At 37.8% G+C, this 19,687-nt stretch overlaps 1 protein-coding gene across 6 annotated transcripts in view; it reads right to left on the bottom strand.

The window, feature by feature from the left end:
• The window catches only part of RABGEF1 (RAB guanine nucleotide exchange factor 1), a 121,531-nt gene that overhangs the window by 44,076 nt on the left and 57,768 nt on the right, over positions 1 to 19,687 (bottom strand). For 5 of the 6 annotated variants that reach the window (XM_037815341.1, XM_037815339.1, XM_037815340.1 and 2 more), the window contains 2 exons: positions 13,422 to 13,607; positions 11,913 to 12,079 (listed from right to left, as the gene is read on the bottom strand). In XM_037815341.1, the coding sequence (XP_037671269.1) occupies positions 11,913 to 12,079; positions 13,422 to 13,607 (353 nt within the window). Of the gene's footprint in view, positions 1 to 11,912; positions 12,080 to 13,421; positions 13,611 to 19,687 lie in introns of all 6 variants that reach the window. The other variant, XM_037815342.1, reaches the window with a different exon arrangement.

Genomic DNA, 19,687 nt, shown 5'->3' with positions numbered 1-19,687 from the left:
CTGTTTGTGTCTTTATAAGGAAAGAACTTTTAAATGTACTGCTAAGTATAAAACGCTCAGTGAGTACAGTGTGCTATCATTGTATGTTAAACAGGGGGTACCATTTGTACAACTTTTATTTTTGAGTCATTTGAATACACTACTATTTTTTAAATAAAATATAAGTTAACTCCAAATGAAAACAGGAACATCGTTTTTGAAATATTTTTTTACCATAATAGAAAACCAAAAATTGTATTTCATATCCTGTACAATTAGAAAAAAATTCTTTGATACTTGGAAGTTAATCCTTCACTCAATCTGATCATTTCATTTCTAGTCATGATGGAATAACAGGGATCAGATTTACCTACTGCCTTACAACTATAAAATTAGGCAAAATGTATGAAATAATGGTTGGACAATAGGCAGCCAGGAGACTGACCCCTGACAGAAGAGAAACAAACTTGGTTGAGTCCTCTGAGTGTCCAACTCACTGTCTGGAGAGAGTTTTCAGGCTGTAGCACAGGGAGAGAGAACTCAAACAGAGCGTGGAAGACTTGATGAATAAGGAAACAGAATGCAGAGTTCAGGAAAGCCAAGGAGGCTAGAATGTGTAGGATGAAATACCCAAAGAGCAGGGGGCTGAACAGGAAAAGCTCCAGATATCTCAGAGGGGTCCGCCTGAATCTTTGGTTAAATACTGAGCTGCACATGCATGTGAGGAAACCACCCGAGTCAGGGGAAAGATCTACCCAAGACTGGGAAAAGGAGCAGGCAGAACAATCCCCAGAACTCACACATGGCTAGGAATAGTTCATTCTCCCACCAGTGAAAGTGGAAAGACCTCCTAATACAAGACATTAAGTAGAGTTCTCAGAATACTGCCTTAGTAGTAGAGTCATGTTAGCCCTACACTAAAGGCCACCCTGATCCTTTCCAACAAAGCTCTGGGCAAGCCTCAGAGGAATAAAATTGACTTCAAGTAACTTAACTGTGTTGCAGAATAATGCCCCAAAACTTAAAAACTCAAAACATGTGGCATCTAATAAAAAATTACCAAGTATGCAAATTAGTGGAAAATATATTTTCATATATATTTGCATATTTTATATATCGATCAATATAAACAGACCCAGAGATAGCACAGATGATAGAATTAGCAGACAAGAATGTTAAAACAGCTGTTATAAATACACTTCATATGTTCATAAGGTGAGAAAAGAGAACATGATAAGAGAAATAAAAGATTTTTTTAAAAAAAGACCCAAATTAAACTTCTAGAGATGAAAAAATACAGTATCTGAAATGAAAAACACACTGCATGGGATTAATAACACATTAATAACACAAGAAAAAAAAATCAGTGAACTTCAGATATAGCAAAAGAAACTATCCAAAATGAAGTATATTGAGAAAAAAGACAGAAACAAAATGAACAGAGCATCAGTGACTTGTGGGAACAATAATAACCAGTCTAACATGGGTAAAACTGGAGTCCCTGAAGGGGAGGCAAACTAGAAAAAATATTACAAGAAACAAAGGCTGAAAAAATTTCCAAATTTGATGAAAAAGTATAAATCCACATATACAAAAATTCCAACAAACTCTAAGCAGAGGAAATACAGAGAAAACAATACCAAGATACATCATAAACAAACTGCTGAAAACAAGTGATAAAGAGAAGATCCTGAACGCAGCCAGAGGAAGTCATGTTACACACAGAATAAAGTAAACTTTTTGTCAGAAACCATGCACGTCAGAAGACAGTACTTTAAAGTGTTGAAAGGAAAAAAAAAAAAAAGCTGTCAAACTGGAATTAATTATATCTAGCAAAAGATTCTTTCTAAACAGAAGGCAAAATACTTTTCTAGATATGCAAAAGCTGAAAGAATTCACCACCAGCAGACCAACCCCACAAGAAATGTTAAAGGAAGTCCTTCAGGCAGAAGGAAAATGATAACAGATGGAAATATGGTTCCTCACCAAGGAATGAAGAGCATCAGAAATGGCAAATACAAATACAATTTTTTTCCCATTTAAAAAATTTCTTCAAAAGATAACTGCTTAGAGCTAAAATAACAATAATATATTGCAGGCTTTATTCCATAAGTAGAAGTAAAATGCAGGAAATAACAATGTTAGACAGCCCAGCGAAGGCTATAATTTGAACGCAGCGCTGGGTACCTTAACTCCAATGCCTGAGCTCTTCTTCACTAGGCTCTAACGCCACCACGTGCCAAAGAGAGGACTGAAAATTGTTCAAAGGAACATCAACCTTGTGACTTGACGTCTGCAAGCCCGTGAGGGCAGGGAAATACTAACCATCCCCTGTATTGCTTTATTTGCACATGTTCCTCACCCCACCAAAACTTTTCTCCAAAGACAGATTCTTTGATTAAAATCAGCACTCAGCTGTTTTACACCAATCTTACAAAAAAAAAGTCAACCCTACTAAGAGAATATAGTTTGGATTAGAGGGCTGAAAGTGAAGGAGACACAGTTCAGGTGTGTGAGATGAGAAATGGAGAGGAACAACTTCACCTACTTTACAGTTACAATAGCCCAGATGGCAAATGTTTGCTTTTCAACTTAAAATCATCTTGTATTCTTAATAAAGAAACAAAGCCTGTATTTCCAGAATAGCCAATCAGTGATGCTTAAGCTTTCTTAAACAGTTCAATGTTTTCCTCTCAGAACAACATATGCTCTTGAACTATAATGGTGACAATAATACTTACTGCTATCATTCAGTAAGAAACTTCTAAATTTCAGATACTGTGCTTTACTAAACAATCTCATTAATCCTTATCAATTTTGTTAGGTAGGTGGCAGTAATTCCATTCTACAAATGAATGAACTGAGGTTAGAGAGGTTAAGTCACTTATGTGTCCCAAGTCACAAAGCTAGTAAGAGGAAGAGCTGGAATGTGAACCTAGATCTGATTGATTCCCAGTGTCCAAGTTCTTCACAACCACACCACAAAGTCCTCCTGTTATTACAGCATCTATTTATTCCTATTTAAACCAATCAACGAGTATCAATTGAACACCTACTTAAGGCTATCTGCAAGGCAGATCAAGTCAAGATAAACCTTTACTACACAAAGTAAGCCCATGAAAGCAAAACCTTCACCAAGTTTATGTGAATAGTTGTGAAAGAGGAAAGACAACCTGAAAATATCAATATCAAAAATAATATGATCATTAGTAAAGATGAGTAATACCATTTCTAATCTAGTAAAAACACATTTTATATTTCAAGACATTTAAGACATTTACAAAACAATCCACACACAATTCTCAGATCATCTAAAGAAAAGGAGGGAAGCTTAGTTGAATATTATGGTTCTTCTGACTTTACCAGTTGTTTTAACTATAGTTACAAAATATTGACTAAAAAAAGCAGCTAGCCCTTACAATGACAGTCAGAAATTGACCATGTTCAAATACATTCTCTTTGATACATTATAAAAGGTGATTTTACATGAAAAAGTCTTTAGATTACACAAGAAAATGTAACCAAGTAGGGTGTACTTCAGAAATGACTGTAAAAACAGGCATGTCTCGAGCACGGGACTTGCCCTTATGAAGCTCATTACCACAAAGGAGAGTCTAAAGTTGTATGTAACGGTGCCTAAGAGTCTCCCCGAGTACCTCTTTGTTGCTCAGATGTGGCCCTCTCTCTAACTGAGCCATCTCGACAGGTGAATTCGCTGCCCTCCCCCCTACGTGGGACCCGACTCCCAGGGGTGTAAATCTCCCTGACAACGCAGAGTATGACTCCCGGGGATGAATGTGGACCCGGCATTGTGGGACTGAGAGTATCTTCTTGACCAAAAGGGGGATGCAAAATGAGACGAAATAGTTTCAGTGGCTGAGAGATTCCAAATGGAGTCGAGAGGTCACTCTGGTGGACATTCTTATGCAGTATATAGATAACACCTCTTAGGCTTTAATGTATTGGAATAGCTAGAAGTAAATACCTGAAACTACCAAACTCCAACCCAGCAGTCTGGACTCCTGAAGACAATTATATAATAATGTAGATTACAAGGGGTGACAGTGTGATTGTGAAGACCTTGTGGATCACACCCCCTTTAGCTAGTGTATGGATGAGTGGCGGAATGGGGATAAAAACTAAAGGACAAATGGAGTGGGATGGAGGGATGATTTGGGTGTTCTTTTTTCACTTTTATTTTTTATTCTTGTTCTGGTTCTTTCTGATGTAAGGAAGATGTTCAGAGATAGACTGTGGTGATGAACGCATAACTATGTTATCATACTGTGGACAGTGAATTGTATATCATGGATGATTGTATGGTGTGTGAATGTATTTCAATAAAATTGAATTAAAAAAAAAAAAAAGGTCAAAAAAAACAGGCATGATTATAACACGGGTTCCAAATTCAGCTTGGGAACAGTTACTTCAGTTTCATCTAAGTGCCAAAGAGGCCCTCAGTGATTAAAGCAGCGATTCATCAGTGATCCTGCTAACAATGTAATTAACACTATACTTCTGAAATTTAGGTCTTAGAATAGCACTGAATACTAGAAGATTATATTTTGATTTTTTAAAATTTCCTTTTAAAATAACTTCAAATTTACACATTGCAAGATTGTTACAAAGAAGTCCTTTGTACTCTTTACCCAGATTCACAAAATTTTAATTTTGCCACCTTTTTTTCTAAACCTTTTCAGAGTAGATTGCATGTATCATGCTCTTTACTCTTTAATATGAGCGTTTCCTAATAACAAGGATATGCTTTCATATAACTACAGTACAGTTATCAAATTCAGGAAAATTTACAATGATATAATATTTTTATCTAATTTACAGTCCATATTCCAATTTTGTCAATTGTTCCAAATGTTCTTTATATATACATATATATAAATATAAATATTTCTCCTGATAGAGAATCCAACCCAGGGCCATACACTGCATGTAGCGCTTATGTATCTATAGTCTTCTTTAACCTAGAAACACTCCTCAGATTTTCTGTTTTCTGAAGAACACGTGTCAGTTATTTTGAATGCCCCTCCATTTGGGTTTCTCTGCTATTTCTTTAAGACTGGATTCAGGTTATGAATTTTCAGCTCAAATACTACATAGGTGATGTTTGTTCTTCTAGGTGTATCGTATCTGGAGGCACATATGTCTGCTCCCATCCCCACCACCATTTTATAGTTTTCATTTCTCTACATGTATTTAATACATTATGGTGGGGAAATAATTTGAGATCCTGTTAATAATTTGTTCTCAGGAAACTTTCTCCCCTCACCCCAGATTTAGCATCCACTGATAAAACGTGCATGAATAAATTTTTACTATGATGATTGAAAAATGGTGACCTTCTAACTCCATCATTTCTTTTGTATTTACTAATCAGTATTCTGTGGTAAAGAAGAGCTTTCCCTTCTCTAATTATTTATCTATTCTATTAGTGGAACGGACTCATGAATTATAATTTTATTCAATGCTATAATCCATTTACTGTCCTTATTTCTTTTGATACTCAAATTGTCCCAGATTTGGCCAGTGGGAACCCCTTCAAACTGGCTTCTGGGTCTTTTTGACCTGCCTCCAACATTTTTAGGGGGCCCTTCCTTCCCTGCTCCAGCCCCAGAATCAGTCATTTCTCCTAATTCATTTTGGAGAGGAACAGTGTCTAGAATCTAAGGTCTTTGAGACAGAAAGGTATTTTAATCCTAAAAGAAGAAAAGAGATTCCTCCTGGGAGCATTATATTCAGATCAGTTTTTAAAAGAGGCACACAAAAGTTCTACTCAGGGTTAAAGCACATTTGAACTCTAAAGGAAAAAGGTATTTTGGAATGTATGAGCAATTATTTCAATTTGCAAACCCACTGTAATTGACTCTATAAGCTACAGTTGACTCAACCTTTGGAAATTTAAAAATCTACATGTAAACTTTCTGAGCCTTTACAAACAGCCAAGCTATTCTATTTAGCTTCTCTGATGGGGTACCCAACTCTAATAGGATGTTAGATAACCTTGGGTTACCTGCATTTTGTTTGTTCCCAAGCTTCCCTAGCTCAGGAGTTTTCTTTAGTGCTACTAATAGAAGCAACCAAAATATGAAGAGCAAGAGGATTATGTGTAAATAAGTAAAATAAACAATAGAGAATACAAAATATCTATTCTATAATCGACCCAATAAATTAAATTTGCATTTAGTACAGGCTAAACTTATCCACATACAATGGCCAAACAAATAATCCAGGTTAAAATGCAAAGTTCATATGGCAAAGTTACATAAGCAATCTGTGAAACAAAGATCCAATAGCATCTTCTTTTCTAATACACACACATCAATTTTTCAAATACTTTGAGCTCTTTACCACCAGAAGATTTCTACAGACAAAAAAAAAAAACAAAGAACAAAAAATCTCAAGCACAAACCTGTCATTACCTTAAAAAAAGAAAAGAAAAGAAAAAGGTAAAAACTAGTCCATGAACTAGTCCATGGAAAAGTTTTTAAAATAAAAATTAGTTGGAGTTGTTTCCTTTAAAGTAGAGGCTCTGTGATGAATTATAAATCTTTCCATGATATAATTCACATATCCTCCAGAAGCTCTTAGGACATGATTTTTTAAAACCACCAAGGAAAGTCAGAGAACACACATAACTATTATGTACTTAAGTAATACAAATATCATTTAATATACATATAATTGTTATTACTATTTAAATGGGTATATGTACATGTATGTGTGTAAACTGTATTTCTGAGTTAATTACATATTTGAGGTAAAGAGAAATAATGAGAAAAAACTGAGGCAGTTAGAGCAGGTAGCTCTAATAATTTCTTGAATATTTCATCCACTGCCATCAACATATACCATTTCATTACATAGATCATAAATTCCTAAGGTTAATGAGACTTTCCCATAGCAGGAAACAGAGCTGAAGCTAAATAAGAATGAATGGGTAACGTCATCAACATGGCAATGTAAAGAGCTATGGAAAACTGCTCTCCAGAGATCAAACGAAAAAAAGGGCAATTCTGAATTGTTTGAAACACTGGAGGAGGATACAGACTGAAGAAGGACCCTGCAGATGCCGAACTGAAGAAAAGAGGAGAAATATCAGGTAGGAATGTTCATCCCAGACCAGCCGGTCCTCTCCCCTCCCCCTCACTTGGTTTCAGTGAGGGAAAGGCACAGACTCAGCAGATGGGAACCCTCCCACCAGGAAACCAGTCTATAAAATCTCTCACAGCAGTGAGACATACCCCCACTGTTTGAAGATCTGGGGAACAGGGGAGGATATTTCAAGGCCCAGATCAGTGAGAGACAAAGAGACTGAGAAAACGTGGACACTGTGTTTCCGGCCCTGGGTCTAAAAGCCCTTCCCCCACCCTTGAGGGAAGCAGCAGCCAGCAGCTGTTTCCTTGCCTTGGGGACTGCTGGAGTACTGGGTCAGCTGAGGGAGTATTTGCCACAGGAGTAGCCCCATATAGAGACAGATTTTGGCCAGCAACTTGAGGGAATAGGAATCCCAGTTTCAGCTCAGAGGCAAAGCAGCTTCTGAGGATGATTAAGTTGCCATCTGCTGGACAGTCCATAAGGTACAAGCGAATTGAAACACTTTAAAAAAGAAGCTCCATCTTCTTGACCAAAAAGGGGATGTGAAATGAAACAAAATAAAGCTTCAGTGGCTGAGAGATTTCAAATGGAGTCGAGAGGTCACTCTGGTGGACACTCTTACACACTATATAGACAACACTTTTCAGGTTTTAATGTGTTGGAATAGCTAGAAGTAAATACCTGAAATTATCAAACTCCAACCCAGGAACCCTGACTCTTGAAGATGATTGTATAACAGTGTAGCTTACAAGGGGTGACAGTGTGATTGTGAAAATCTTGTGGATCGTACTCCCTTTATCCAGTGTATGGCAGATGAGTAGAAGAATGGGGACAAAGACTGAATGAAAAATAGGGTGGGATGGGGGGGATGATTTGGGTGCTCTTTTTTACTTTTATTTCTTATTCTGATTCTTTCTGGTGTAAGGAAAGTGGTCAAAAATAGACTGGGGTGATGAAGGCATAACTATATGATGGTACTGTGAATGGTTGATTGTACACCATAGATGATTGTATGGTATATGAATATATCTCATTAAAACTGAATTTAATTTAAAAAAATGGTAAATCAACAATGGCGGAGGAGGGGAATGGAATGTTTCGGATATTCTTTTTTATTTTACCTTTTATTTTACCTTTTGGAGTAACAAAAACGTTCAAAGATTGTGGCGATGAATGCACAACTATATGATGCTACTGTGAGCAACTGATTGTACACTTTGAAGGATTGTATGTTATGTCAATATATCTCAATAAAATTGCATTTAAGGAAAAAAAAAAAGAAGCTGCAGACCCTTTCTTAGGACCACAGGAGCTGGTCTACATACCCTGTATGGAAACCTGGTCCTGTTTTGGCTGAGAAATATGGAAGATGCAACTGTTAAAGCAGGGCTCTAAAACAAACCCAGGTCTTGCTTGCTGGTGGAAAACAGAGCACTACTGGAAGCCAGCAGATCTATATTACCACACACAGTGAAACTGCTATGGTGCCCAGTGCCTACCTAGCATCCCTGTGGCAGGCCATGGTGGGCACCTGATTTTTGCAGGGAGACTGGGGGGCAGAGTTAATCTGATAACTGGCCAGTGAGAGAAACAAAGAAAAGATAGAATTCAAAGATAACCAACAAGAAAACCCAAGGCAAAAGAGAGAAAACAACCTCCAGAATAAACTAATCAAGAAAATCAGATGCCTAGACAGCAAAAAATCACGAGCCACACCAGGAAACATGAAGATATTGCCCAGTCAAAGGACTGGGATTCAGGAGTAGAAACAACTAATTAAAGATGTTCAAACAAATCTTCTAAAATCACATCAATGAGTTGAAAGAAAATGTGACAAAAGAGATGAAGTATATAAAGAAGACACTGGATGACCATAAGGAAGACATCTTCAAGCTTGAAAAAACAAATGGCAGAACTTATGGGAATAAAAGACACAATAGAAGAGATGAAAAATACAGTGGAGACATACAACAGCAGACTTGAAGAGGCAAAAGGAAGGATTAGTAAACTAGAGGACAGGACATCTGAAATCCTGAAACCTACACACAAAAGAACAGATAAGGAAAAGAACGGAAAAATATGAGCAGAGTCTTAGGGAACTGAATGACAACATGAAGCGCACAAATATACCTGTTAGGGGTGTCCCAGAACGAGAAGAGATGGGAAAAGGGGCAGAAAGAATAATAGAGGAAATAATCAATGAAAGTTTCCCAAGTCTTATGAAAGACATAAAATTACAGGCCCAAGAAGCATAGCGTACCCCAAACAGAACTGATCCAAACAGACCTACTCCAAGACACTTACTAATCAGATTTTCAAATGTCAAAGACAAGGAGAGAATTCTGAAAGTAGCAAGAGCAAAGCAATCTATTACATACAAGGCATGCTCGATAAGACTAAGTAAGTGTGGATCTCTCAGCAGAAACCATGCTACAGACAAGATAGGAAAAGACATGAGAGAGAGGTTTGGAGAAGAGTGTAGAAATGAACATACCAGGAGATAGAAAGAGGGTAGAGATTGGGCATCTGATGCTGAAGGAGTACAGAATGTTCAAGAGGACTGATTGTATAGATCCAGAAATGGATAGCACAATACTATGTGATGGTAGCACAATAATTTATGTACACTGAACAAAGATGACTGTGAATACAATTGAAAGAGGAAGATCAGGGGTGTGTATGACACCAGAAGGAAAGATAGAAGATAACGACTGGGACTGAATAACTTAGTGAAACCTAGAGTGGTCAATGATTGTGATTAAACATACCAATATAAGAATGTTTCTATATGAGGGAGAACAAATTAATGTCAGCTTTGCAAGGTGTTGAAAGTGGGATGGTATTGGGGGAAAAATACAATCAATGCAAACTAGAGTCTAGTTCATAACATTGTAATATGCTTCCACTAATCGTAACAAAGGCAATATACCAAAGCTAAATGTCTGTAAAAGTGGGATATAAGGGTGGGAGATGGGATTCTTGGTGTTGGAGGAGCTGTCTGACCTTTTTACTATATTTTATTTGATTTTAATATTTTTAGCCTTCACTTGTTTTCTTTTTTCTCCTTTTCCTCCTTCTTTGTGGAAGAAATGGAAATGTTCTCATATAGATCCTGGTGGTGAATGCATAACTATGTGACTGTACCAGTAACCATTGATTGTTTACTTAGGAGGGAATGTATGGTGTGCAAATAAAATCATCAAAAAAAAAAAAAAAGAACAAAAAAGAACAAAAAAGCAAATGAAAAACAGCAGCAGCAGCAACAAAAAGAATGAATGGCTTCGATCGATATCCTTGAGCTCCTTACCAGTAGAGATTATTCTATCATAAAAACAACCAGTATTTAAAAACAGCTAACACTGACTGGAGACTTACTAAATATGTCAGGCACAGTGCTGAGCTCTTTAGCCTTGTCAATTCATTTAAGCATCACCACATGCCTATGATAGGTATTGCTGTCCCTCGGTATAGACGGGGCTTAGAGAGATCAGCTAGTCCAAGGTCACACAATCAGTAACAGGCAGAAGTGGGACTCAATCCAGGAGTGACACCAAGGCCTATGCTTTCAACAACCCTGCTACATACACTACATCCTAATTTCCTCCTTATTACAGCACAGAGAAAATAACTACAACTTGCAGCCAACCAAGAAACAACTCCAAATTGATCACGTGAACAAAGAAAAGACTGTTTAACGGTGTGCATTTCTTAAAGAGAAGTGCTGTGTTTTGTTTATAAGTAGTTTCCCTTTGAATAAAACAAAAATGAAAAAAGCAAGGAAAGATGAGCAAGGATCTGTTCTGTTTTTTTTTTAATTAGAGAAGTTGTAGGTTTACAAAAAAATCACGTAGAGTTCTCATATTATTATACCATCCCCATGATTAACATCTCAGCAAGGATCTTAAGGGATGATATTATTATTCATTCTTGTTCCTTTTAAGCAGAGGATAAACCTCATCACAATACCCTAGGGTGGGTGGGAGGGAGAGTTCCAAGGGAACAGCTCTTCTGAGAGCAGGGGCACTGCGCCCCGTTGGCTCACCATTTCACACTGACGACATAACCCTGAGAAGTGCGAACCTAAAGGTTCAGAGATTGAGTCCTGACAACAGAGAACCTTTTTCTTGCTTCATGCCAAGCTCTTTCAACTAGCTTGTCTGCTCACCAGTGGGATTATACAATGGAACACTTGTAACTTAAGTGACAATTCTCTTAGTGGTTATACGGCACGGCATATAAAGAGACAGGATGAGTAAGGTCATATACATACAAATCCATGTTAGCAGTACCTACCATGGATTACTTTCATCCCTTCCTCCCAAGAGCCCCGAGTGAGACGTTAGCTATACATTCTCTGTACACTTCCTCAAGACACAAGCTGTCTCTCAAGTAAGCTCTTACAGAGAAAACCTCTCTCAGATGCTCCAAGTCTAGAAACAGCCATTTCTGATAAACTACAGACACAGGAGAGAATAAACCAGAATCTAACAAACAAGTGCACAAAAAAAAAAAAAAAATCCAAAAATGCCCCAAAAAACAGTCATCTGGATGGGAATGAATTTTATAAACAAAACTACATATTTCAATTCTCTTTACTCTCCTATAAAAAGAGTAAACAAGCTTCCCTAAAACACAGTGTCGTCCAACCAAAAAGATTTTGGGTTTCACATATCATCTGATGCTCAAACCCAATTTCTGTCTGAAATCTGGGCCCAGTGTTCTCTGAAGGCTTACAGAAATAAGAAAGCTAAGTTGACATGCCTCATGGGTCTATTCTATATCACATTCAGATACACAATTTTAAAAAAGTATCAGAAAATTACCCTTCTTTGAGCCAACCCTGGATGAAGCACTGAAGAATTTCTTCACAGTGGTAACCTTGCGGGTCTTCTCATTGGTTTTCTTTTCTTCAAACTTGGAAAATGTGAGGGATTGGGCCCCTTGGCTGCTCTGACTGCTGGCAAAGGCCTCCTCCTCTTCCCGCTGCAGTCTGTAATTCAAGAGAGGATTAAGAATGACCTAGCTATTCTCCAAGTTTCCTTGTATCTAAAGGTTATTACTTAACAAACTGAGAAAGACTTAAAAATTTTAGAATTTAGAGGCTAAATATGCCAAATAGGTCTGCAGCCTCTGTCAGAGAGACTGTCAGACAGTATACCAAGAAACTGTCCTACATGCTACTACAGACTTCAAAAGGGACCTTCTCCATGGATGATGTTCATTCAGCAATTGAACTATGGTTAACATGAATGAAACAAGGCCCACTCCTTTCCCCTAACATGCTCAAAGATGGAAGGAAGAGAAAGATAAGTAAAAGAGTAAGACACAATGTGACAGTTACTATAGTAGAGGGTAAAACCAAGTGCTCTGAGAATACAGGAGAGAGCAACTAAATCTGCTGGAGGACTCTGAGGTTTTACAGTGGAGACATTTGCACTGGATCTTAAAGGATGAATAAGGTTCCACCACCATGAAAGGGCATTCCAGGAACAAGGAACTACAAGTGTGAAGGCACGTAGCTTGCTGCAGAACCACTTCAAGGAAGCCAGACTATTGATGGTGTGGTGAACTATGATACCCCATACACAGAAAGGCTCTGAGTGGTTAGGAACCTTGACTGTCAAGTCCACTATTACTCTGCATTTATCCTACAGTAGTGGGAACCAAGAAAGATTTTATATCCAAGAAGTTACCATTATCAGATTGGCGCTTTATGTGAACAACATGAGGGAGAGAGACTAAAGACAGGGACAATAATGCTTAGGTATCTCCTAAGCATCTATGGTGTGTTTATCACTTTGCCAGAAGCCATGCTGGATATGTTAAAAGAATGAAGGAAATAATGCTTGATGAGAGCCATATGCCAGCCCTATGCTAGGTATATCATATATATTATCTCATTTAATCTTCACCATGAAGTATGCTTATCTCCATTCTTCTATTCCAAAGACTTTACTGTCTAAATTAGAGAATACTAATATACCCCAAACTCAAAATAATTAGTTAACATAAAAACAAAATGAAGAGATCACTGAGAACCATTCATTAAATATTGATTGAGAAGAAGAGGAAAAAAAGAGAGCTTCTCTTTCTTTAAATATTAACCACTGCATGGTATGTGAATAAATCTCAATAAAATTGAAAAAAAAAAACAGTTATATTAACCTGACTTGCTGTTAGTTCAGAAGAGAAAAATGTATTTTGACAATGACAATTATATTAACTTGACTTGCTGTTAGTTCAGAACAGAAGAGACAAATATATTTTGACAACGACAGGACTATGTACCCAGTTATACCACTGTTAAACCACTCCTAGTTAAGTCCTTTTACCGCTCTGCCAGTTCCCAATCCTCCTGAATCTGCTTCTGCCTGGCTTTGTGGTACTCTTCCCTCCAGCACTTGGAGCAGAAACCCTGCCAAGCAACGTTGCCGTAGTAACCGCATCCTTTCTTGCACAGGAGCTCTGACTGATCCACATGAATTCCTCGGCGTTCAGACTTAAGGCTCATCTTCTTCCTGCTAACCAAGGAACAAACAAGGAAGTCCTGTTGGAATGAATTTATTGTCATTCTACTAACTTACAACATAACAATTAAGAACCAAAAAATGAGTGCATCCATAATCTTCAAGCTATAAGTAAGAGAGAGAGAGAAAGACTGAATGAATAAACAAAAGGGAGTGAGAAAGAGAGAAAGAAAGGAAGGGAGAAAGAGGAAGAAAAGAAAAAAGAAAGGTTAAATACAGCTAATTCCTGACATAGTCATTCTTAAGAAATGACTTCTTGTTCTCTGCCTGATAATAAAGAACATTTTAAGAAAGGACCAATAGATCCTTCTTAGTGGCAAACAAAAAGCTTTACATTTTTAATCTGAGGGACAAAGTATAATACCCTTTTAATACTCTACTGTTTCTTAGTATGGTATACTTATTTGGCACAAAAGGACAACATTTCAATATTTTCAAAATGAATACTTTGTATCGACAGAAATACTTTAACATTAACCAAGATAGTGAGTGTCATAACGCATCAGAACAGAGTTGAAACTCCTTGGCAAGGCAACCAAGGTCTTCGGCAACTTAGGACAACTTAATATGAATCTACTATTTTCCAGCTGTCACTACATGCCCAATATTGTGACAGACACTTAATATAATTGTTTAATTCTCACAAAACCATCATTAGTTGGAAAGCTGAGGTTCAAAGAAATGTTTAAGAGTAGAAACGCTACTAATAAACAAGCAGCAAAGGATTAAAAACTAGGTGAGATCCCAAAATCCTTGCACCTCATTTGTTGCCTCCAATTTACCTGCCCAAACTCATGAACTTGGGTACAATAAATTTCAACCACATAACCATTTCCCAGACAAGTCATACATTTTTTCATGCCTCTGCCTAAAATTTCCCTCTATACTTTTCTTCCACTTTTTCAAAGATGATTCACTCTCCAAGGTTCATTCTAAGGGCCATATCTACAGAGAAGTTTTCCATGAGCTCCCTCCCGCCCAGAATTACTTTTTAGCCTCCATTCTCAAAACACTGCTTATATCAGAACCACTTACTTCACTCCACTTCGTTCAGAAGAATTGGTTCTGTGTCTGTCTTCCCCTACCTAGACTAGAAGCATCTTGAGGTGCTGCTTCATACTCCCCACATAACTTAGTATGGAACTAAGATATGTTTTTGGATTGTTGGGGTATTTTGTATTGAGCCTTCATCTGAACAGTGAATAAGCTTGCCTTTAAGATGCGCTACAAAGCTCAGGACTAATGCAAGGCATAAAGATAAAAAGTTGTTTGGATAAGGAGAAAACCATCAACATGTGGGTCTTGGGATGATTATGAAACCAAGAGAAACTTTTAGCTACGACTTTCCTTTTCAGACTTTAGCAAAACAATTTGGATTTTCTGCAAAGCTATCCCCTAACTGGATTCTTTACTTGGCTAGCTAAATGTGTCAAAGCAATTTTCATCTTTAGCAATCAAGTATATTCTGTCAGTCTTGTTAGGTGGCTTCATTTTGCCAATCCCTATTTTCTTTTTTCTGCTACCATGTTTTAGGTGTTAGGGGAATGAGGAAGAATCATTCAAGGGCTCCTAAAAAGGGGCTCTTTCCCTCTGCTAGGATATACAGGAATAGATAAAACCAGTTTGAACCAAGAGGGATAAACAGTTGTAGAAAACAAGTTGTAGAAAACTTATGCCAAATACTTAGAAAACATAAAATTATCCACTCATCAAAACTAAGGAATTAGTATTCCCATTTTACAGTTGAGGAAACCAAGCTTGAAGACATATGTTAGAGCTAAAATTTGCAATCAACTCCTAACTAGTTCCAAAGTCTATTTTCTTCCCTATCATATATTATTTGTTCATTGTTTCAGGATTGCATGGTAAATTGCTACTCAACAATTCCCATTCAAATTCAAATCATATGCCATATGACGGTACTGTGAACAGCTGATTGTACACCATGGATGACCGTATGGTATGTGAATCTATCTCAATAAAACTGAATTTACAAAAATAGATTGGGGTGATGAATGCACAACTACATGATGGTACTGTGAAGTTGATTGTACACCATGGATGTCTGTACGGTATGTGAATATATCTCAATAAAACTGAATTTAAAAAAAAATAAATGAGGTGAGGAACACAGTAAAAAAAAAATTCAAATCACATGGTTCTCATTCTTTTTCACCTAAACAAACTGCCAAACTAACACAGAGAGAAGTGGCAGTCCACAGTGTCAATTTGAGAAACTCAAATGTCTAGACAAAACTAAGCCCTATACCTTGGGGATTCCACCATTAATTCAACTCAAACATTTACTAAGTGCCTACTATGTTCACAGAATTGAACTAGATGGCATGGGTAACACAAAGATTAATAGGATACGTCCTTGTTCTTAGGAACCTCATAACCAATGACACAAGGCAGACTGTGAAAAATGCTGAAAAAGAGAAAGTGCTGCGGAACTGTGAAGAACAGAAAGCGAGGTCATGCTGACTTAGGGAGATGGAGAGACCACTTGGGCAGGGAGTGTAAACCTTACAGAGCCTTTATTTGAACCTTAAAGGGTTTTGGAAAGATAACATAAGAGGGAGGACATCCTGGACAGGAAGAACTTCTTTCACAAAAAGATCCGAGACGGGAGAGCAAATGTAGAACATAATTGGTATGATATAAATAGGAAGTGAACTGAAGTTAGGGGTGAAATCAAATTATGATGGTTTCTCTATAATTCCAGGCTACAGACCTGGACTGAAGCATCACCAAAAGCTCCTGAAAAGGGTGAAATGTGGTAAGAGCGCTACTTTAAGATATAAAACTTGAGAGGTAGAATTCCATCTTCCAGCATGACAGAGTAAGGAGAACAGTAAATCTTCTCCCCAAAAAGCAACTATAAAGATGGACAAAACTTTCAAAAACAGCCATTCAGGCATTCTGGACATCAACCAGAGGCACATAAGAAACTGAGAAGCAGCTGTTCATGAAAACGCCTGAACATCAGGTAAGATGTTAGCCAGGGGCTGCTCCTATTATTCCCGCTCCTTGCTCAGTATTAAGTTCAACCAGGGCAGGGCAGGCAGAGACAAGTGAGCTTCACTGTTGCTGTCAGAGGTGGCTTTCTTGGTTTGAAGATTTGTCAGTTGGTGTCAATTTCTCTGGCAAGTGAAGAAGGTTGGCCAGCAGCCCTAGTAGCCTGAGGTTAAGAGCCTGTGTGGGGCAAGCACTGGACCAGCAAACTACCCAGGGCTTTGACAGAGATATTCAGAAAAGTGAGATACATATATTCTGGGTTGACTAAAGGCTGTGCAGACACAAATACGAACATATACCTGGCCAGCAGAGCCTGTGCCTACACAGAGAAGACGTAAGAGTGTCCAGCAGGAAGTAAGAGCTGAGGGCCTCAAGTTTGAATGCATTCCTTGGCCAACTCAGCAAAGAGGGGAAGCCTTACTTGACAAAGGTGTTTGAGCACAATTTCTAAACAATGTTCACCTGAACATTAAGGTATACATACACAAGGATGACCCATGGAATGAAGTCAGGTTTAAAAAAAAAAAAAATTGAGCACAAACACCAGCAGCCACACACTGTTGGGGAGAGATTTCACAGATGTAATCCAGCTATAAAACCTACACAGTGTGCATTGAGCTATTTGAGGATTCTCAAAAGTAAAAAGTAGGAGAATGGGAAAGGAAACCATAATTCAAAGTATCACCAAACCCATAGTAAGGAACCCAGAAGTAGGCACCGGGACACAAAGATAGCTCCAAGAGAAATCACCTAGTTCTTGTTTGAGGAATGAAAAACGGAACACTCAAAATACGGAAATCCCTCCATTTTACTGTGTTTTTCCCATTCTCTTGCACCACATGGCCCAAATGATCATGTGGTGTCCACAGCAGTGGCTGGAATAGTAGACTGCTAGGAGCCAAACTCCAAGGAAGGAAAACTGTTGATTTTTCCCATTCTCTGCCTATCCAACTCTTGGCCCCAGATGTGGGGTCAGTCATAGAAGTACATGGCAGAGTAGGGTAAATAACTCCACAGTTTCCTGGGCAGAGGAAATAAACAATGAGCAACAACAAAAATATGACGCACAACAACAAAATACTGGAGAAACTGCTAAGAAGAACTCAAGAAAGCAACCTCCAAGTACTGTTTGTGAACTCCTGTGGTCACTCCTAGGAGCTCTGGCATGGTTCTGATGTATTTAGACTCTGAAAACTGAACTAATAAAGACAACATAGAGGGCCCAGGCTGGCACACATGTGAGAGACATCAAAAAGCACTGCAAAGGCTTTGAAAACTGAACTAACATTGATACCACAGCTGATAGAAGGTTGGCTACAATTTGCAGCCTGAACCTGGCGGCAAAATAAAAAAAAAAAAATTTCCCTCCTTATAACACTGTTAAGAAAATTAAAAGACAAGAATATAGCCTAGGGGAAAATATTTGCAAATCACATATTTAACAAAGGAACTGTTTCAAGAATACATAAAAACCTCTCAAAACTCTATAGTAAGAAAACAAACAACTCAATTTAAAAATGAGCTAAAGACTCAAACAGGCACTTCACCTAATAAGATATATGTGCTGGGAGAGAATTCCTGCAAGAGTCTTTTGCATTTCTGTATGAGAAGCCTTTCCTTTAAAAATGTATCCCACTGGGTCAAAGGTCAGGCAAGTTTGCTTGCTGCTCATTATATAAGACTTGGATTCCCCAAAAAAGGAATTTTTCAGATTTCTTGGCTATAGTATCACCCTCGTGGGACTTGGGGAGCAAGGGTAGCCCATGTGAACATGAAACTTGTTCTGCTGCTGTCCTCTAAGTAATAGAGACCATTGTCTCTGAGCCAGGAGTCTTGTGTTTTCTGCCAACATCTATGAAACTGTGCAGGCTATCTTGTTAAGTGTTAAGTAGGGTAAAAACTCAGGTCCTTCACAGTTCTTGACAGCACAGATGGCAAATAAGCATGTGAAAACTTGTTCAACATCATTAATTATGAGAGATTTGCAAAGTAAAACCACCATGAAATATCACTATTCACCTATTAGAATGGCTAAAACAAAGATACTGACAATACCAAGTGGTGACATGGATGCAGAGCAACGAGAACTCTCATACATTCCTAGTGAAATAAAACGGTACAGCCACTCTGGAAAAGTTTGATAATTTCTTTAAAAATTTAACATACATTTACCATATGATCCAGCAATCCCATTCCTGGTTATTTCCTTTAGAGAAATAAAAACTAATTTTCACACAAAAACATGTACACAATGTTTTTAGCAGCATTATTCATCATCACCAAAAACTAGAAGCAATCCAAATATCCTTCTATGGGTGAATGGATAAACAAACTGTGGTACATCCATGCAATGGGATGTTACCTGGCAAGATAAAGGAACTATTAATACATGCAATGACTTGGATTAACCTCAAAGCCTTTATGCTGAGTTAAAGAAGCCAGTTTTAAAAAATTATATATGGTATGATGCCATTTATATGGCCTCATTGAAAAGAAAACTAAAGAGATGGAGAAAAGATCTATGTTTGTTAGGAATTGGGATGGGGGAAGGTGTGACTATACAGGGATAGTTTTTTGGAGCAATGGAACTGTTCCATATCCTGACTGTGGAGGTTTCACAAATCTATAAATGTTTTAAAATTCATAGATCTATACACACACACACACACACACCCCCCATAAATTTCATCATATGAGTAAAAAAAATCCTTGAGAGGCAATTTGTAGGTTGGTCTGGGGAGAAATGCAGAACAGGAGACAAGGCTACTGATTAAGAGACAACTACATTGAGAGGTTATCATAATAGAGGTAATATGGAGGGAATGAATGGGCAAGGACGATGACCCTCTTTGAGGGAGGCTCTGTAAGAGTTAAGAACTAAAGAGACATGGAAGGGAGGGGAAAATCTAATTAAGAAGAACTTAAGTTTGCAAATACAAATACCCTTTACTGTGTCTACCAGGGTAAAACTTTGCAAGGACTGAATTTAGATCTAACACACCTGCCATTTATAAATATGAGTTGAGGTGTGAACAACAATAAAAATAACTGAA

The sequence above is a fragment of the Choloepus didactylus genome, chromosome 21, assembly GCF_015220235.1.
Source record: "Choloepus didactylus isolate mChoDid1 chromosome 21, mChoDid1.pri, whole genome shotgun sequence".
Taxonomy (NCBI): domain Eukaryota; kingdom Metazoa; phylum Chordata; class Mammalia; order Pilosa; family Megalonychidae; genus Choloepus; species Choloepus didactylus.
Note: the sequence above shows the minus strand (reverse complement) of the source record. Positions and strands in the feature narration are given on the sequence as shown.